Source organism: Neurospora tetrasperma, assembly GCF_000213175.1.
Source record: "Neurospora tetrasperma FGSC 2508 unplaced genomic scaffold NEUTE1scaffold_6, whole genome shotgun sequence".
Classification (NCBI taxonomy): Eukaryota; Fungi; Ascomycota; class Sordariomycetes; order Sordariales; family Sordariaceae; genus Neurospora; species Neurospora tetrasperma.
Window position 1 is genome coordinate 1801724 of NW_009799104.1, and position 20376 is coordinate 1822099.

The 20376-nt window shown below is 51.7% G+C and overlaps 5 protein-coding genes across 5 annotated transcripts; 4 read left to right on the forward strand and 1 right to left on the reverse strand.

Moving 5' to 3' along the window:
• Nucleotides 1-2913: 2913 nt before the first annotated feature.
• NEUTE1DRAFT_87689 (uncharacterized protein) lies at nucleotides 2914-4963 on the forward strand (the record flags this gene model as incomplete). The annotated part of the gene is made up of 5 exons (XM_009856057.1): nucleotides 2914-3219; nucleotides 3292-3657; nucleotides 3726-4568; nucleotides 4657-4775; nucleotides 4843-4963. 5 exons carry the CDS (start codon nucleotides 2914-2916, stop codon nucleotides 4961-4963), a joined length of 1755 nt encoding a protein of 584 aa, XP_009854359.1.
• Nucleotides 4964-4977: 14 nt separating this feature from the next.
• Nucleotides 4978-8862, reverse strand: NEUTE1DRAFT_87692 (uncharacterized protein; the record flags this gene model as incomplete). Its single annotated transcript, XM_009856058.1, has 2 exons — nucleotides 4978-8499; nucleotides 8552-8862. The coding sequence occupies 2 exons, from the start codon at nucleotides 8826-8828 to the stop codon at nucleotides 5159-5161; spliced, it is 3618 nt and encodes a 1205-aa protein (XP_009854360.1).
• Nucleotides 8863-12118: 3256 nt separating this feature from the next.
• Nucleotides 12119-14039, forward strand: NEUTE1DRAFT_118170 (uncharacterized protein; the record flags this gene model as incomplete). Its single annotated transcript, XM_009856059.1, has 4 exons — nucleotides 12119-12185; nucleotides 12468-12748; nucleotides 12889-13624; nucleotides 13692-14039. The coding sequence occupies 3 exons, from the start codon at nucleotides 12526-12528 to the stop codon at nucleotides 13708-13710; spliced, it is 978 nt and encodes a 325-aa protein (XP_009854361.1).
• An 878-nt stretch (nucleotides 14040-14917) lies between these two features.
• NEUTE1DRAFT_131937 (uncharacterized protein) lies at nucleotides 14918-16392 on the forward strand (the record flags this gene model as incomplete). The annotated part of the gene is made up of 2 exons (XM_009856060.1): nucleotides 14918-14962; nucleotides 15178-16392. The coding sequence occupies 2 exons, from the start codon at nucleotides 14918-14920 to the stop codon at nucleotides 16150-16152; spliced, it is 1020 nt and encodes a 339-aa protein (XP_009854362.1).
• A 1079-nt stretch (nucleotides 16393-17471) lies between these two features.
• On the forward strand, nucleotides 17472-19203 carry NEUTE1DRAFT_87700 (uncharacterized protein; the record flags this gene model as incomplete). Its single annotated transcript, XM_009856061.1, has 3 exons — nucleotides 17472-18626; nucleotides 18734-18788; nucleotides 18953-19203. The coding sequence occupies 3 exons, from the start codon at nucleotides 17472-17474 to the stop codon at nucleotides 19201-19203; spliced, it is 1461 nt and encodes a 486-aa protein (XP_009854363.1).
• Between the last annotated feature and the right edge of the window lie 1173 nt (nucleotides 19204-20376).

Consider the following 20376-nt stretch of genomic DNA (forward strand, 5'->3'; position numbering starts at 1 on the left):
GTGTGTAGTGTGTGTGTGTGTAGTGTGTGTGNTGGGGGGGGGGGTAATTATGAGGCATATACAGTTGATGTAACGAATAGATTACTTGATCGAGAATTTATGTCGAACCCTTTGTATGTATGTTGAGTGATGGGGAGAGGGGAAGAATGAAAGTCGCGAGGGATGAATGTTCCATAGCACCCCATGGGGTTTTTGAACATGATTCCCGGGATGTCCCAGCAACTGTAAAATAATCCAGTGAAAGCTAGATCTTGAGTTCTGATTTCTACGCATCATACCTTGTTGTTTCCGGATAATTCCAGTTCATGATCTTGCTTGGGGAAGGGGTGTCCTCTCAGATCCATCTCATAGGATTCAATGGACAGCAAGTGTTGAGTTAGTGGCTTATCAATAAAGGTCCAGGATGTGCGGGGATTGGACAGGATCTAATAGCGCAAGAACACACCTTGGCTATATTCTGTTCCTTGCTCCAAAGTGCTTGCTGTATTTACATATTTCCATGCAGCTCAGGGAGGGGAACACTTTCTTCAGAGGATTATGCTTTTTCCTCTTGCTCATAGCCTGGTCTACGTTTACTTTGCTTGTTTGAAGCAATCGTTTTCCACAATCACCATTGCCGAACGTCTATCATCCCAGCCAAGAATCGCTGTTTGCAGATCCGGAAACACAAAGTGTAGATTCACATCTGCCGAAAGGCCACCTGAGTCCTTCTGACAGGGGCCATCCACCAAGCTTCCTTTCGCCGCCTCCTCCTCCTCAGCTGCAGCTTACAAGCGCACCAAGGGAGAGATAGCAGGCCACTTTGAGAGCATGGAAGCTGCTCGCAAGGCGCATGGAAACCCTTCCCGAATCCCGAGAACGTGGCGACAGGGTATTCATTGTTGTTTACGAGGGCGGATCGGAAGCATCATGAGTTGTAAGTTTGAGGTCCATTGACCAGCCAAGTTGTTGGTGAGAAGTTACCTCAAGTTGGACCTTCTGAAACTCTCGTTAGGTCTTCTCGATGGGAATTTCCCCCTCAAATTACTGAGGGTGCCTTTGCTAATAGATATATATAGTCGAGACTGGAATCTTCGTCGGCGTACAGAACAGAGATCAATATGGAATGGTTGCTTCCTGATCAAACCCCACTGTCCCGATTTATACACTACACGGAACAGTTGCTGTTCCCGAGAGGCTACACTAAAAGGCAAGTGTGTGGGACGTGGGAAGCAGATCATGAGGGACGTTCAGAATGGAGTCTGCCGAGCGCCCCGGGTTCACCGCCGCCAAGACGATCCCTTATTACCGGACTTTCAACACGACCAGTTGCCGTCTTTCCACAACTGCCTTTGGGCCACCGAAACCGCTTACGTCTTTGTACAGGACATATCCGGGAACACGGTGTTCGAAAGCGTCCATCCGGCTCACGTATCTTGGTAGGACCTTGCCAACCTTTGCAACTTGTCGCAGTCAGCGATTGGATAGGACATCTGCCGATGGATATTGGCTCGCATGTGCCCCTCCCCCCTCCCTAGGCGTTGGCGTCACGCCCCCACTACCACCATTACACCAACGGCAGTGATGTTTGGTCGCGCATGTGGTAGTAGTGGTCACAATTTAGGTGTTTGCTCAGCTATCTCATGTCTATGCTTAGTCGGTGACTTCCAATTAAGGCTCCGATTACGGCTTCTACTTACCACTTACACGCACATCATTGTGTTGCTCTCATCGCGGAACACCAGGCAAGCATCGCAGAGGTATATCTTACATCCACACGGCTTTACAGACGAGAGACACATTTCAGACTACTACTCAACTCCCGATATCCATTGATCGTATCGGTTGAGGAGGGTGGCAATCCGCCATTAACTTTAGTGTATATGGCATACCGCATCTCCCAATGTTTGGTGATGGGCAACTTGGTTGGTACAGTACCTACACCCATTCCAAGCAACGAAAAAGGAATGGTTCCTTTGTATACATTCAGCAGCCCTGTGACCTCCATCTTCATCACAGCTGTAATCATGGGTGAGTACTTGGCTATGCACCCTCCATGAAGCCGGTTGACCAATACCGTGTAATTCAGGGGTGAACTTGATACACCCTTGACTCCTACCTGGTTCTCTTGACCCTCTTCCTTGGAGAGATATATCGTATACACCGCAAAGAAAGTTCACACTTTTCAGATATCGAGACAACGAGGATTTTCTTTTGTCAAACCAGTCATTAACTGAAGTGTGAACCTAGTGGTTTGCCCTACAACAATTCATCTCCGTCTGCAAAGTTCAGCTGTTTGTTCGAGTTGATATCTGCCCATACTGTGCGTGGAATGGCTGGCTTGTTGGAGGGCGAGATATGTAGGAAGTCCCTACCCAACATGATGATGTAGGACCACCGGGCCGTCAGCCTATAGGGGACTTCTCCGCCTTGCTTGTTGACATATCAAGTCTATCCCAGGATTACCGGGCATCGGGAGATGCACGGGGGAAAACTGTCGGGGTAGGTTTGCATGGGTGGGAGATCAGCCTCGGAATCCTATGACGGCACCTCGGTACCTACCTACCTACCCCAGTTTGTCTTCTTCTAGGACGGGGAGATCTTCTTGTGTCTCTCAACCCATGTCTCGCGTTATAAGAGCCGCTTACATATGCCCTCCATATGGGTGTCTTGGTCGAGCAGCAGTCACATATAAGCTCATTCGAGACAGCTTTCTTGTTGCTTTGTCTATTACTTGTTTGTTTCACTTAATATCCTGTCAGCTTCTTTGCTTTCTTATCCTCCACTTGCCGAATCTCAGGTTTCAACAACCATAACACGATCAGACCACATTACGCTTGGTCATAGAGAAACAAAGATACAGGCTCGACGCCTCAGGGCACCGCTACATACGCCTTCCTCTTCCCGTCACAATAGTTATCCGTTTGAGTCAAGATGATTACAGATTTGATAATAAAAGTGCTGGCACAGCACTGGCCAGCAATACTTTGCTTAGTCCTTGTGGGGTGGCTGGTTAGGAACAGATATCACAATGGTCTGAACAAATACCCAGGCCCGTTCCTGGCATCGTTGACGGACTGGTGGAGGTTCATTGATGTGTATAAGCGGAGGCCAGAAGTTACACACATTGCGCTTCACAAGAAACATGGCCCTATTGTACGCCTTGGACCCAACACTTTGTCCTTTTCGGATCCAGAGGCGATCAAGACGATATACGGTCTTAACAAGGGGTTTGTCAAGGTGAGTTTTGATCCATGAAACGGCCTCGACCCAAAGAAGAATTTGGGATGTTCACTGACTCCCATCAAACAGTCCGACTTTTACGTTGTCCAGCAATCCACCGTCAAAGGCCACAACCTCCCGTCCCTCTTCAGCACAACCGACAATGAATTCCACATGCAATTCCGCCGCTGCGTCAACTCTGCCTTTGCCATGTCAGCCCTCGTCCAGTATGAGCCGTTTGTCGATAACACCACCAAGCTCTTCCTGAAACAGACCGAGAAGCTGTACGTTGAAGGAGGGGAAAAGGCGTGCGACTTTACCCGCTGGTTGCAGTTCTATGCGTTTGACGTCATTGGTGAGATAACGTACAGCAAGAGACACGGGTTCATCGAGCACAATAAGGATATCGATGGGATTGTTTCATATCTGACCAAGCTGTTCAACTACGTCGCTCCCGTACGTCTTCCAACCAAACCCCTATTCTTGCCTTCCTGCTAGAAGCTTAACCTAACTCCGTGAGCTAGATCGGCCAAATCCCCCTCCTCGACCGGCTCTTCCTCAAAAACCCTCTTTACCTCAAACTCTCCCAATGGGGCCTCATAGACGGCACCATGCCCGTCGCCGCCTTTGCGCGCGCCCGCATGGCCGAGCGTCTTCCCGAACTGCAAACCGAAAAGACAGCCATCTTGCCCACCTCGGAGAAACAAGCCCAGCTAAAGATCCAAACCCCCGACCTCCTCTCCAAGTTCCTCGCCGCCCGCTCCGCCCGCCCCAACTTCATGACCGACACCCTCGTGCAGACCATGGCCGTCTCCATGGCCTTTGCCGGCTCCGAGACCACCGCCATTTCGCTCTCGGCCGTGTTTTACTACCTGCTCCGCACCCCGCGCGCGCTGGCCCGTTTGCGGGAGGAGATTGACGAAGCGGCGCGCCAGGGCAAGTTTAGCGATTACGAGACGGGCCTGGTTACTTGGGCGGAAGCCCAGACTTTGCCGTACCTGGATGCGTGTGTGAAGGAAGCGTTTCGATTGCATCCGGCTCCGGGGTTGCCGATGGAACGCGTGGTTCCCCCCCAGGGGATGGAGATAGTGCCGGGACAGTTTGTCAAGGGGGGCACGATTGTCGGGGTTAGTGCGTGGGTTTTGCATCGGGATGAGAGCATTTTTGGAGAAAGGGTGGAGGAGTTTAGGCCCGAGAGGTGGTTCGTGGACGAGACGGTGTCGTCGAAGGAGGAGGAGGGGAAGAGGATCAAGACGATGAATGGGCATATGTTGCAGTTTGGTATGGGGAGCAGGACGTGCATTGGCAAGAACATTAGTTTGTTGGAGATTTATAAGTTGGTGCCTACTTTGTTGAGGAGGTTTGAGGTCAGTTTACCCCCGTCTTTTCTTTTCCCCCTTTTTTTGGGTGTTGGATTTGAGGAGAGATGATTGACTGACAGATGGCGTGATACAGATCGAATTCGATGATCCGAGCAGGGAGTGGGAAATTGTGAATGCTTGGTTTGTCAAGCAGAATAACTTTATCACCAGGTTCAAGGTGAGGGACATCGTGATGCCCGAGAACAAGGAATAGTAGGTTTGGGTTTTGGGTATGGGGGAGGTGTTTGGCGTCATGATGGTTTACTGTTTGTTATTGCAGCAAGTTCGATGGGAGAGGTGTGAACCGAATGGACGTTCTGTTGAATGCCTACCTCTATGTAGATGGTGGCTCCATGTCAGTGTGGAAGTGCAGCATACGAACTCAAGATACTTGCATGTAGATGAGCTACAAATCAAAAAATCCTTTCAATAGGTTGGCTTCTATATTGTGCTGGTGAAGGGGTATCAACAAAAACGAACGATGTATCCAACTGAAGCGGCTCAAGTACGTCCAAATCCCTCAAGTAGGATGTCCAAATGAAAGTAGACAGGCCCCATAGCCGTCATTCCACCTTTTCCTTTACAACAATCTTCCATCAAACACCTCCAACACCCCCATCCTCCAAACTCTCATCCCAGCCACCCGTCTCCAACAACCACCCGCCAACCCTTTCCTTAACCCCTCCAATCGTCTCCCCTAACGCTTCATTCCATTGATCCTGTACCACCCTCACCTTCTCCTTCAAATCCTCCGTCAACCTCTGTCCCTCCTCCACCCTCATTTGCTCGACCCTACTCGCATCCCGTCCATCACTCTCCATCACCTTTGCCTTCGCACTCACGCACGCCTCCTTAACCTCATGCAACAAACACAACAGATTCGTCTGACTTTCAATAAACTGATACGTGCTCTTCTCCGCATGCAACAACAGACTAAACAGATACTGCAGCGGATGCTCCACATAGCTCGGATTCTCTTCATACTCCGACTGTGGGATCTGGATCTGGAACCCTTCCATGCTCGCCGGGATGTTATCCAGCAGTCTCTTCAGCGGGGGCGCAATGTCCCAAAAGGCCGATAACTGCGCCTCGACGCCGCGGATGACGGTCTCTTCGACTACATCCCGGAACTGCTGCGTGCGATGCAGGACTTCCTCGTGGTAAGCCAGGGCGCGCTTGGCCGCGTCTTCGGCAAAAAAGGCCATGGCGCTGGCGATTTTGTCTTGTTGTCCTTGTACGAGGCGGTAGGGCGTCAGGACGACTTCGCGGTAGCGGTCGTTGCGGTCAGACAATAGATCGTAGAGGGCGCGGTGGAGCGTTTCGCGCGCTTCAAAGATCCATTTGAGCAAGGTGAGTTTTTCGAGCAGTTCGGGTTGCTCGTCGCCTTCTTCTTGCGGGAGGTTCGGGTTGGAGTCGTGGGTTTCGTCAAAGAGGCGAGACCGGAGCGAGTCGAAGAGCTCGGTGGCCTTGGTGATGCGGGTCTGCAGAATTTCGTTGACGGGCACGACGACGGCGGTTTGGAATTCGTCAAAGTCGGACTTTTCGAGGTCTTGGATTCGGCTGTTTTCGGATGTGTTGGCGTCCGTTTCGATGGCGGCTGCCTCTGCGTACCCGATAGAACCCGAGGCGATTTCGGACTGGAGGTTCTGCCGGAGGGTGACACGGCGCTGTTTGGCGGCGTCGGCGGCGTCGGTGCGCGCTTTGGTGCTGGCGAGCTTAAATTTCTCTTTGATGGCGTCGATCTCGGTCATGTCGCTGATGACTCGGACCGTACTACGGGTCTGGGTGAGCTCTGGGTGGTTGTTGTTGACGGCCGGGTGGTGGCGTGGGTAGGGGGGTGGAAGGGTCACCAGGCGAGAGACGTCCAGGTGCGCAGGGTTGGGTGTGCTTGGGCTCGAGTAGTTGGATAACACAGAGTTGCGGGCTGATTGTTGTTGCGGTGCGGGTGTTGTTTGGTCTGGTTCATGCCATCCAACCTTCTCAGGAGGATATTCAGAGTCAGAATAGCGCTGGTTGTTGCTCGGGCCGGCTGATCCGTCGTCGATCCATTGGAGAGCTTCTCTGGCTTCCTTGGGGACGCCCATGTATTTGGATTCCCTTTTGGATCGTTCCATTTTCATTGACGGGGCACCGCTCGAGTCTGCTTCCCACCATCGACTTGCCGGACGACCTCGAGAGTCCTGCTCATCCACCGCATCACTCACGCTCATGCTAAGGATGGGCGATAACGAGGGCATGTAGTTCGAAGTCGGCCAGTTGTTTGCATTCGGTGTGTTTCCGCTGCTTCCTGGCGTCATTGGCTGACTAGCGCTCGACGGCGTGATGGGCGTTTGTCCATGGCTATTGGGATTTCCACTGAACACAGAACCAATAGAGCCACGATGCGACCTGGGTTCTGAGGACTGCGGTGTGGTCAGTTCAATCACCCCACTTGTAGCAGAGTTCGAGGACTCTCGTCTGTTGTGGGTATCCATCGGTCGGAATAGGTCGCGAGTGAGGTCAAGGATTTCGGAGCCCATGGCCCCTATAGCCGCCCCGTATCTTTCCCTCCGTATCCTGGATTCACTGACAAAGAACTCGGCAAACAGGCGAACTCGCTCGGCATCACTCGATGCCGTCATTTCTTTTTGAGCAAAGGCTGTGAAGCGCTCGATGGTGGCTTGTGTGAACTGCTCGTTACTTTGGCTGATGACCGAGTGTCGTGTCAGATGAGTAGCAGGCACATGACAAGCCGAAGACGATCGGCTTCCGGTGGGTGGTGTCGGAAGAGCCTTGGGTGAAAGAGTCTGGTTATCCTCGATATACCGATGGGTTTCCGATGACACCCCTGTCGGTGTTAGCTGGCCAGAATGAGCCTGATTCGAGCCCATGGCTCGCGGCGTGGTGCCCCTAGATTCATGCATGTTGTCCATCGACTCTCCCGTCCTGAGACCGTCGCTCGTTCGACTGGACCTCGGTGTTCCTCGAGTGATTGTCAACCGTCTCTGCAATCCACCTGAGCCTGGAATGACAATATCTGAAAGATCCTGCGACCCATCCATGAAGTTACTAGCGCTTCCTCTTGTCCGGCTTTCCGTCCTTCGCTCACGGATGGTCTTGTCAGTTCTCTGAGCGTAACTCCTAGCCAGCGAGCCCATTGAGGCTTCTGAAGACGCTGCTGATTGAGGATGTGCGCTCAAACTTGCGACACTCGCAGTTTCCGTTGTAAAAGGTACCCTATTATTGGGAGATGGTGTTCGGGCTTGGGCTTGAGCGTTCGACATGACCTCGGTATCTTGCCAATTTGCTGGGGTGGGCGGAACAGGCCCCAAAGCAGTAACTCCGCTGGGAGGGGCCCTGCGAGTGGGAAGCGAGACGACGACGGGGTCGTTTCCACAAGGAAATCTTTGAACACTTTGGGTACTTTGGGATCGCGCTGACGACGGCGGAGGGCCCGGTGGAGGAGGCGGTACGGGCATTGCAGAATCCCATCTAACCTGTGATGAAGACCGGGACCTGGCTGATGTCGGCGTAGCAATGGCAGGCGTTGATACTGCTCTTCGTGCCGCCGGGGCTTGGCTCGCCGTTTGTTCAGGCTGTGGTATTTGCAACGTCAAAGGCCTCGGCGAGTTCGTGTTCCCATTCATAACGCGAGACATGAGCCCTTGGTGTCGGACCGGTGGATGAATGTCTACAGGAGTGTTTGCCTGTTGTTCTCGTCGCCTGCTCAATGACGGAAACCCAAACCGCCTTTCTCTTGACGATTCTCTCGTGCCAGGAGGTGGTGGAAACGACGCGGTTGCAAGTGGCGGCTCAGTGGGAGGCCGTTGAGCTGGGGGTGCCGGCGGTGGTGGAGCTCGGGCTGCGGATATGTTCGCCCCGTGAGACGGCTCTAGCACCATACTCATCGGCCTTGCGCTACGTGGAGGTGAATATGGGGGTGGAGGTGGAGGGGTTGCTAACATCGTCAGCATGGCCTTTGGATCAACCCTCCTGTTGACTTGACTTACCTTGTGGCTCAAGATAAGGGTGGCCTTGTGGTGGTGGGAACTGCTGCATAGTACGATCAGAACCCGGGCCTATGGCCGGAGACGCAACCCATTCCTGCGGATTGTATGGCTGAATTGCGCTTAGGGGTGTCTGGTTCGATGAGAAAGCGTGAGAAGTCATCGACACGGCCGAGAGCGGTGTATTGGCGTGATGGCCATGATATCCCCCCAGTGAAGCCGTCAAGAGAGGATTGAGGCCGGCACGGAGGCGCGCCGTGGGATCTCTTGAGGAACTCATGGCTGGAGATTGTCGAGAATGTTCCTGATTTAGCCCGTATGGTACCACAGCATCCACACAAGGACCTGCGGGCTGACTGTAAACCCTTTTAGACCAAAAAAAATAATAAACAATGGGATACCGGTGATGCCAGATGAGATGTCGACGACGTGCCGGATGCCTATTGATCCCCAAAACCGTGCCTCGAGCCCGCACCAAGCATAATTCTCAAAATTGTCGTCGCAACGCCATTCACAGTCGGAGGTGGTCGGAACGTGGGGTTGTTGTTCAAGGCCAGGTCCTCACAAGACGGTGCCAGGACAAGGTGGACAAAGGCCCCAATGAGAGTTTCCGGTCAACCGGTGGGTTGAAGGCGCGGCTGAGGAACAGCTGGAGGTTGTATCTACCGCTTGCGCAAGTGTGGTAGATAAAGTGAAGTTCGTTGGATTGGGCTGTATAAGCGATGTTTGTGAGGAGGTGAAAGAAAGGGAGTGGTTGCCCCAGGCCGCGCCCTAGTGCGGCAACGCTCACACTACACTACTGACTACATATGTGTACTGCGTAGATTCATACTCCATAAAAGCTAAGCAACACACAAGAACCCCGGTCTTATAGGTCTCACGGGCGGCGAGCTAGTTGTGTAGCATTGCCAATGCATAAAACGCGGGAACCGGCCTCCTGTCTAAACAGGCCTAGACGACTGGTCGATCTTGGCAGCTGGGAGGCCAGGCTTTCTCCAAGAGGAGGTGGTTTTCCGACGGAAATACTGCTGGTCCCTCTAGGTTCCGTCGTCTGTTATCACCGCTCCAGGAGATGAAACGGTGGTGTGTACGAGGGATGCCTCATCCATACCATGGTACCGACCACATGCTTGATTGCGGATACAGTGAGGTTGCAGACGGACGGGAACATGTGCACGAAAATGGTTGCAAGTCTCGCCCTGGCCTCGCCTGCTGTGTTAATAAGTCAATAAGGTGGCCTCATCTATCCTCCATCTCCTGACAGTTTGACACCGTCGAGGCTGCCTCTGTGTGTTTCCTCGTCCGCATGGTAACTAGATGGGCAAGAGTTTTATCTGTGAGCAGCCCAACTTACGATAGGCACTAGCAAGCCCAGGCACAAAGGAGATAGATAGATCCGGAAGTGGCCCCTGATTTGCAGGAGAAGATGGTGTGCCCGTGTGACTGTTGGCTAGGCACTAGGTCGTGCTACAGTGCACCCCGCGATGGACGTTGACGAGCTGATCAGAAAATGTTGTTTTCCCAAAGAGGTCTTGGGTGGGTGTGGTCAAGAGAGGAAGCAGAAGCTTCTGATGAAGAAGAGGAGTTCACCCCACAGTATCGCCGCGTTGCACGGTATCCCATGCAAATCATTGACTGAAAGCTCCACTGAATACCGTTGCCTTTGACTGGGTTTGGAAATTCATCGCCGAACGATTTTTTTCTTCTCTTTTTTTCTTCTGTCTTTTCGGCCGAGATATGGATATTCTGGCATTACATCGCGGGCCCTCAAAGTCGAAGGCCCAGCAGAAGGCAGCTCCGAGGCGATTGGTGAAATGAAGATGGCGTGTCCGAGCAATTTATTTTTGGAACAAGGGACCCAAAACTCCCAACTCCGTGCTTCATCCGTGATTCGTTGAATTCGTGATATAGTTGCTGGCGCTTATCCCCCTGGTGTTTTTGAGAAATGTGATTCGACAGCTCCTTCAGCAGCTCGAAAAGATGCATTAGCACGATGGACCCATTGAAGTCCCCCCATTGACGACGACAACCAGGTAGATTTTGTTACGCTTCGAAATGTTCCCAGGATCGCTGTTGTTCCCGATCATCCAAATCATCCACGTGAAAAGGGACCAATCCATGAAGAAAAGAGCCCAAGGACCAGGACGATGAGTATCATTGGCAGGTTGGCTCGGTGTCAAGACTTGGTGCCAAGTTACCATCACGCGATTCTTCATCGCTCCAACTACCACCGCTACAAAGTGAACACACCACACTTGAAGACCCCAGCTAGCTCTTCAGGCCCCATCTGTGAGACATGCCTGGTCCATGTCTCTGTGATATCGATTTCAGCATCACGGACCTGGATCTGGAAAGCGCACCCGGCCGACCCTTCGTCAGGCGTTGAGGCGTTGAAGTGCCGAGCTGCAAGCTGTTCGTGTTGATTGTACGAAACCAGACATCTCTCAGGCAGTCCGCAATATCCTGAAGAACATGGTTTTCCCCAAAGTCGTGGCGACTGAGGTTTCACATGTCTTCTTGTGCTCACAGTGGCCTTTGATGTCTGAAATGTTTGCCATTCATGTCTCCAGGAACAGCAAGATGCCTATAAATAGCAGTATCATCTGTGTATTGATAGTGCTATCAGTGAAGTCAGACTGTGATTGTGTGACATTTCTAGCAGTTCAAGCTGACCGGGTTTGCAAACAGAGGGTCGGTTAGATGCTGGGTAAGGGCAGAAGTACACAGCAGAACAGTAATGTAATATGTGAAGGGAAAGAATGTCTGCATGCCGACATGGTGATACTAGCGAATTTATCGGCGCCGTTATCACAAGGTGAGCATGCCACCTGTTTCTTTATCTCCCAATTTTGATCGTTCCATTCATTGAGAAGGTTGAATGACCGAGTACCTTGTATGGGAGATATAGAATGAACACCGATTGCCTCAATGCCTCAATGCCTCAGACGTTACCTACCGTTTGTATGTTTTTGACGAATCTGAATGATTTGATTCATGTTCATCAAGATATGGCTTTGGGAGAAAAGAGGCGACTGAAGATCCCGAGACGTGTGAGGCTGGTGTCCGTCTTCTCCGACGAAACGTGAACAGTGAATGGAAAAATTGAAGATATCAGTTTCAATCGGGGGTTTATATCTTTGAAGAGCGAAGTCGTTGACCATGTCCAAGTAGAAGCCCCAGAAGCATCGAACATGTCCAGAATCCGAGAGAAGACAGAAGGCTGGCCAGTGCCCCTTTGATTGAATTGACTGATTGGCCAGACAGCTCAAGCTGCAGTGCCCGTGCTGCACAGCTCCACTGAAGCACCTCCACTGCCAGAATGGACCCGGACCCCAGAATGACGGTGCCCCTCAGTCAGTCAGTCAGCCAGTCAGGCCCGACCATTACCCCGCCGCATGGTGGTCACAGCTCGGACAGCCAGCCTTACTGCCCCTGCTGTCCGCCCAAATGGAGCCGAGTCAGTTTTCTAGAGCTTTCCAAACAAAACTCCCCGACTTGCGACTCTTCCTTATTTTTGTTTTTTCTTCTCCGGCGAACCTCGCCCATTTCATCTTGACACTTTCAGTTCTTGTTCTCCCCGATTGACGACAGCAACGACCATTGATACCCCAACTATCATTTGCTTGTGTTTTCCAAGGTACGACCGCAATTCTTCTCCTTTTCCGTCTTCCTCCCGCTCTCCTTCACATTTCAAGCATTGCACTGCATGGCACGCAATTGCGCCGACACCGCGACACACTACGGCTTCTATGATGATTGTTCAGCTGGCACCAGTCATAGGGTGACTTGTACTCCCTCCCTTGATGACAAACGCTGCGGTCTACCAGGACCATCTCTGATCTAGCCTTTTCTACACCACTCTTGCGCACATTAATGACGTTGTGTTTGCCAAAGCATCGCGCTAATCCGTGGTTCACAGATTCCTTCTATCTAATTCTTAGTACCTTGTTTTATCTAAACAAACCACAACCGTCAAAATGGTTCTGCACAACCCCAACAACTGGCACTGGGTCAACAAGGATGCCACCTCGTGGGCCAAGCAGTGGTTTGAGGACAACCTCACCAAGCTTGAGGCCAAGGAGGGAGATGTGACTGCCAAGATTAGCAAGGTTATCAGCATGGATGGAGATGTCGATGTTGCGCAGCGCAAGGGCAAGGTGATCACCATTTTTGATGTCAAGTTAACCCTGGAGTACACAGGTACGTTGTTCCGTAATAGAATAGAGCCATCATTGCACTTGAATCCTCCTTTATTGTTTGCCTAAATAGACCTGCCACTGCACCCATTGCTTGGACGTGAAAAACAAGGACCGCGGGCTAAAACTCCGTTTCGCATGTAGGCTCCACTGCCACCGACGACAATGTTTCGGGCACCATTACCGTTCCCGAGGTGTCTCATGAGCTGGACGAGGACGAGTTCGTTTTCGATATTGATATCTACTCGGATGCCAACGAGAAGAGGCCCGTCAAGGACCTTGTGCGCAACAAGCTTGTTCCCCAGCTTCGCAAGGAGTTTCTGAAGCTCTCTCCGGCGCTCATCGCTGAGCACGGCAAGGACATCCAGCATGCTCCCGGTTCCAACCCCTCGAGTGGCTTCTCCACTCCCAAGTTCGTTCCTCAGCCTTCCTCCTCGACCGCCCCCGCTGTCACCACCACTTCTTCCTCCTCCTCCTCGGCGATCAACACGACGACAGTTGTAGACTCGACTGAGTTCCGCACAAGCGCAGACGAGCTATACGCTACATTCACTGACCCCGGCCGTCTGGCCGCTTTCACCCGCGCCCCTCCCAAGGTGTTTGAGGGTGCCAAGCCGGGCGGCAAGTTCGTGCTCTTTGACGGAAACGTTTCGGGCGAGTACGTCGAGCTCCAGGAGCCCACCAAGATTGTCCAGAAGTGGCGTCTTGAGCAGTGGCCCCAGGGTCACTACTCGACCCTGAAGATCGAGTTCGACCAGAACGACGTTGACAAGGTTACCGTTATGCGCGTCGAGTGGACTGGCGTCCCCGTCGGCCAGGAGGAGATTGTCAAGAACAACTGGAATGAGTACTACGTCCGCAGCATCAAGAGGACTTTTGGGTAAGTTTAGGGTTTTCTTGCTAGTCTTTTTACAATGTACGACGCACTAACATGGAATCTCTCACAGCTTCGGAACTATCCTCTAAACCGGGAGTACAGCATCATAACAACACACATTTCGAACGAATGGGATCAAATGAATGACACGGCGTTTGTGGCGAAGCGAGTGGTTTGTGGGCAGGTTGATCGAATGGTTGGTTGGAACTGGCATCAGTGGCATTCTAGAGCAACTTTTGTGAACAAATGCAAAAATAATTCAGCATTCCCCTATGGGCATATCCGCCAGCGACGACGACGAACGAAGCCGATTAGGACAGGCAGAGTGGCTCAGCGGTCGGCGGCAACGACAACGAACATATGTGTCGTCACGGTATAACGAGACAAGTAGCGACAATGGAACTTGCATTTGCGAGTTGAACTTTTGTTTTCCTTGTTCAAGGACGGTGGTGAAAACTTTGTGTGAAAAACACAACGGCAAGGTTGCCAGCGATGCGCTTCGGCGTGTCATTTGACATTCATGATCATTTTTCCCCTGTTGACATGGATGCAAGCTCTGGCATAGATTGATATTTTGTTTGACCCATTGCTGGGCACCCACGTTGAGAGATCGTTCCGATCTCAAAGATAGGTGGGAATCAGTGGAGGTTACAGTTCTTTGGCAATACCTGTTTTGTTATGAAGAGGATGGGGTCTCCGGCATGTGAGGCTTGTGAAGTTTCATAACCTCGAAAGTTTGCCCTGAATGGACTTGTACAGTACGTGTACCTCTACCGCAAGTACTCAGTCGTAAGAAACTTACCAAAGGCGCTAGCTAGGAAAACGGGATTATCCCATTGGACTCATCTCTCGTCTGGTTGTGCATATGCTCTATGGTATTCTCCAAAAGTACCATACATGTTTAGTATATTTGGGTACAAGCGCTAGGTAGCCGAGTGAATAGACTACTACTTCTAGCAGTAAAGACCATTTCCGCGCCTATGCAGTAGATTTCTTTCTAGGTAGTCACATCACGCCCTTTGGCGGACACGCCTATGGGCTAATACGCCCTTTAAACAACAACAACAACAACAACAACAACAACAACAACATGGACGCCCTTTGGCCAACACGACCTTATATCCGTTGCTTCGGGCAGTGTTCTAGTTTCGGTACAGTGAAAGCGGCAGTCGTTTTCATTGCTTGATGTCAACATCCAAAAAGCTTCGATCCACAGGTTGACCTGACTCGCCAACTTGCGCATGAACAACATAGCAACCGAGAGACTCACTGTCTACTGACACCAACAACACCAAGATGGCGCCCAACTACAAGATCGCTCTGATTCAGTTTCAACCAAAGGTATGCAGCGATGTAGGAGTCTATTCGACAGCTGAAGTCTCGAGTGGTAATATCAATGATATCATTAAGCCACTTTCCGTTGTCTTTGCTCAACCCAAACTTTTCCTTGTCACCATGCGTGAATTATATCACCAACCACATACTCCAAGACTACAGATCTACAGCTGTGCAACCTACACACAACATGGCCACTAACTCGTTGGAAACAATTCTAGGACGTCGCCGTCGAGGAAAACTTCCAAAAGGCAGAGTCCTACATCCGCAAGGCGGCCTTGGGAGGTGCCCACCTTGCCGTCCTGCCCGAGTACCACCTAACATCCTGGTGTCCCGAGCACCCGTCCTTCGTGGCCGCGTGCGCCGAATCCTCGGCCGACAACAGCTACCTGGCTCGGTACCAAGCCCTAGCGCGTGAGCTTAACATCAACATCGTGCCGGGAACCATTTGCGAGGTTCATCCTGCTTCTTCTTCTTTCCAGGGCAAGGAACCGCCAAGCGACGATGGCGACAGCGGCAAGCAAGAACCCGCCACCTGGAAGGGGCAGCCCATCGAAATCCGCAACATGGCCTACTGGATCTCCGCCTCCACCGGCGACCTGGCCGGTTCCTACCAAAAGATGAACCTCTGGCATCCCGAACGGCCGCACCTCACGGCGGGGGACATCAAGCGACACCGGCCCCACCGGGCCTTTGATACCCCCTTTTTGAAGCCCGGCCCCAACGGGACCCAAGTTCCTATCCGGGCGGGCCTCCTCATCTGCTGGGACCTTGCCTTTCCCGAAGGCTTCCGCGCCCTGATTGCCGACGGCGCTGACATGATTATTGTCCCGTCGTACTGGTGGGTGACGGCCGTGGATGAGAATTCAGCCAAGATCAGCCGCGATGCGGAAAAGATCTTCTTGGGGAGCGTGTGTGTGACGAGGGCGTGTGAGAACACGGCGGCGATTGTGTTTTGTAATGCGGGCGGGATGAGCCAGGTTGCGCTACCGCTGAAGGGGGTGTTGCCGCCGGTCGGGGAAGAGTGGGATGGAAAGAAGGGCGTGATGGGCGCGGAGACGGAGGAGATGCAGATTGTGGATGTCGACTTTGAGGTGTTGAGGGTGGCGGAGGAGGATTACAAGGTTCGGATGGATATGGGTGGGAAGGGCTGGCATTATGATTATACGCTTTGGAGGGATGGCCCCAAGGAGTAGGAGAAGGGCGGGTAGTAGTGATAGCTGAAGGGAAGGGTGTTTGTGTGCAACCCGCTTGATGATGATGATGGAATGTCGCCTACTCCATATTTTGGTGTCTCGAGTGAGTCGCCGTGAAGGACCATCCGAAGCATCTGCGTTTGCACTTTGCAGTCTTGTTGCCCTACGTCATTTAAGCTCATTCATCCCATTCGTGTACGTCCACATCTCAGCCTCTTCAAATTCCCATTGTCAACTTCCATGTTTTCTGTCCAACATGGGTTGGGATGCCTTATCATGCAGTACGGTCACAATGGCGGTTGGGTTGGAAGGCGGGCGAGTATCACACACTCATCTCAAGCCGTTTTGAAACGTCGGGGTTGCACAACTGGAAGGGTTCACCATGGTGATGTGGAAGATAACTGAAGGACAAGCACGTGCTTAGCAAGAGTCGGAAGTTTCGATTGTACGTGTAATTGGGTGAATGGTATGGGACGGGTCGGTGTGGAAGGAGGTACGGGGCAGTCACGAGCCTCAACAGCTTCGTTTCCTCTTCCCTTTTCCGTCTTTCTCCTCGCACCACAACGAATCGAACCCAGGAGATTCCTATCCGAGGTCGGGTGTTTCTTTACAATCACCAAACCAGGACATGATCGAGACCAAGTCAGGTGCTCGTCGATCGAAACTGACTGTCGGCCTTTCGTCCAAACTTAACCCTCCCCTCCACTCTACAGTATCTCGTCGTATTTCCGGCGCAGGTCGAGTCAACGTCCGTTTTGCGGAGGAGATACGTATCACCGAGGGACCGAAAACTCCGGCTCGTTCAATCCAGGTAAGTATTTACCGCTGCCTCGTAAACATTTGGAAAGCAAAAAGTGCGTCCAAACCCAACGCACAACCAACGCGGACGCCCCTTGCAATATCCTGCTTCCATCATCGCTATCGCATTACACCCTGGCAATCAGAGTCGGGTCTTTACTGAAAGAAACGTCAAACAGTCGTAGAAAGAAAAGGGTCGTATCTCTCATTGTCGGGCTACTATCTTCTTCCTCTTGTTTGCGCGCATCAAACCACACATCTGCCAGCAACAGTGTCACAGCTCTGATCTGCCAACGACGTGCCAGCGCAGCGTGTCAGCAACCGAGTTACAAACTCTCGTGGACATCAAGCGTTAGCCGCATTGCTCCGACCACAATCAAGAGGCGACATAAACCTGATTTCTCCGACGTTTAAAGTCCTACTCCGCGACACAACCCACCTCTACCCTTCCACCTTCTTTGCGACTGGATCGCGACTAGTTTGAACTCACCACTTCATCACTTCCCTTTCCAAATACAACCATGGTCAAAGAAGAGGTTTTCAACGTCGAGGATAACCCGTACAGTCGGGTTACTCCTGCGCACCTGCCCGAGTGTCTCAACTCCAAGACGAAGCAGCTTGAGCTAGCCAAGGCCATGGCCAACGTCTTCAGCGAGCAGGGCGCCAAAGCTACAGATGCCACCTTCTGCAAGCACCAGGGAGTTGACAGCAAGACTGTCTTTGTGTCCATGAACGAAGGATCCGACATCGTCATCCAGTTCCGCCTCCGCTCTCTCGACACCACCCCGTTTGAGCGCGCCAGAAGCTGCCCCGGGTTCGACCAATACGTTCCCAACATCCGGCTCGTAGCCGTCATCACCGACCCTAGGGACTTGGCCAAGAAATCCTGGATCTACGCATCAAATCGTATTGTTGGCAAAACTTGGACCCAGGTTGTCCAGGAGCAGGGCGTCCATATTCTCCCCAAGCTATGCAACTCGCTCGGCCGCGTGTTGGCCAAGGGCTACATCCAGGACAAGAGCCACGAAGCAGTCGTCAGAAAAGTCCTTCCCTTTCTGATCCCTTTCTTGTTCACCCTCGAGCCAGAGATGAAGCCCTACAGATCCCTTGCCATGGAGATCTTGCGGCACCAAGACAAGATCAGCGAACTTCCTTTATTCATGGCCCACGCCGACCTCTGGGCTGGCAATCTCATCGTCAACCCCGATACCCACGAGGTTATGGGCATCGTTGACTGGGAGGATTCGTTCCCATTGCCTTTTGGCATCGGCCTGCACCGTATCCAGATGGTTGCCGGCGAGGACTTCAACTCGAACTGGCAGATCCCCAACAACTTTGAGGAGTCTGAGAGAGCATTCTGGGCTGGAATCATGGAGGGAAGTCCCGAGCACCGCCAAAAGGAGTTTCAGGAAAAAGCCCACATTATCGACCTTGCTGTCAAGATGGGCGCTCTGACGGCCGGGTTCGTCTACCAATACGACGACAAGGGACATCTGACTCTCAAGCGCGATAGCGAGACTGGCAGTCCTCTCGTCAACGGCACTCTGCCCTTCTTGTTGAGTTATGAGATTCCTTTTCGCCGCGGAAGCGAGAAGGGGCCGTATCCCGAGGAATTCGAGTGGCCTTTTGAGGGAGACGAACAGCGCCAGTACAAGTGGATCTGCGAATTGCACGAGGTAGGCCGTCCCCTCTCAGTCAAGCCTTCTGTGTAAGGCTATGGCACTTTCAACTCCTTGAGAGTCTGGATCAGTCATATTGCATCATCTGTGGGCATGAATTGTAGGAGTTGGGCGAGGCAGGCAATCTGTTCGACTGGGGTATCTCAGACATGGTGTTAGGTGAGGTGGATCTCGGAGCATATTGGGGTTTGCTATTCCTGGCTTTCTATCTCATCGCATGTATTATCTTTTGGCTTGGCTTTCCTCGCCCGGGACACAGTCGATGTTGCATTCAGACATACCCGTCATCCAGCGGACATATGGGACTCGGATGACTTATCTAGGGACCAGACTCGAGGATTTGCTGGTCAAGCCTCTTCATTTCGTGGTGCCCACTGTATTTGCACAGGCACTTGACTTCTCAGTTATACTAATGCAGTGTCTTAGCCCACCAACATCTCCCATTTCTGAACTTTCCAAGTCTTTCTCTTATTACGTGATGATACAGCCCTGCAGGACTCCTGCCATGCACATGCGCCTCTGCCATCTTTCAACCCTCTCAACTCCCCCAACCCTCTTCCGCCCGCTTAAGTAACCCTCAATCCCTACAGGTAGGTACATAAGGAAGGGAGAATGACCATATAAATAACAAAGTTCGATTAGCTCAGTTGGTAGAGCGTTGCAGGTATATGAAAATGTACCTACAAAGGCCAGGAGTTCAACTCTCCTATCGGACACTGGCCGGGTACCTTCATCCGGCTGTGATCCGGCTTGGATGAAGTTATTCGGCCGACTTCTTTTTTTTGGAGGGGGTTTCTTTCTTTGTGTTTTCACTTTGATTTTGACTGATGACCCGCTGATTGTATTTCTGTTTGTTTGTTAGTCTGTCTTCTTCTTGAGAAAGGGACATGAAAATTGAGTTATCAGTGTAGACGACCTCATGAAGATGCGCGCTTGTCTTCCAAATTCTGCGCGTCTGGTGCCAACGAACGTCTTGGTCATCGCACCCAAACCACCTACCGAGTTACCCTATTGAATGATTAAAGGAGTAAGTTTGAAAGGAAACAAACTACCTAGCTTGTTAAGCAAATGCAAACTACTGGTAGTAGAAAAAGTATTCACCACTGTATCGTGGGCGGCAGAGCTCAGAGGAAGAAGTTGTCGAGGCATGACCGCCAGGTTTCAACCCGGTTGACAAGCTTCCCGAACTTTTTCACTCTTGCTCAAATTTACAAAAGCACTTTGGATAATCCATATCCTTATAATAACCGCATAAAATGAACTGATCAAGGGTTACTATCACAAGAGATCCTAGTGTCGTCGGTGTTGTTCGGGCATTTCATTCAAATAACCCTAACCCGAACTTTGAGAATGTTGACACCCCCTTTCCCAACCCTGTCAGGCGCCATTCATGATTAAGACCCCCGCTCGTACAGCGCTGGACTTTACAGTGCCTTCAGGTGCTTCTTTTACTTAGTTTTTCATTCACCATGAACAACGCAAGCCTCGAAATTCATGATTGGCTACACCAATGTCCAATGCTAGGGTGTTCAACGCCAACAAATCAACCTAAAGCCCATGTCAGGATCATCTACAGCCACCTATATCGTTGATCAAACAGTTGTCCATTAGCGGTTTTCTAGAGCGTAACAGTGGGTTCGGCCTGCAGGCCAAGAACAGCGAGATGGATGCAGCTATGATGGCATTCGCTCCTCTTCCTCACCTTGATTCCCTTCAGTTGAATAGCCTCAACGTGGAGCACTTCAAA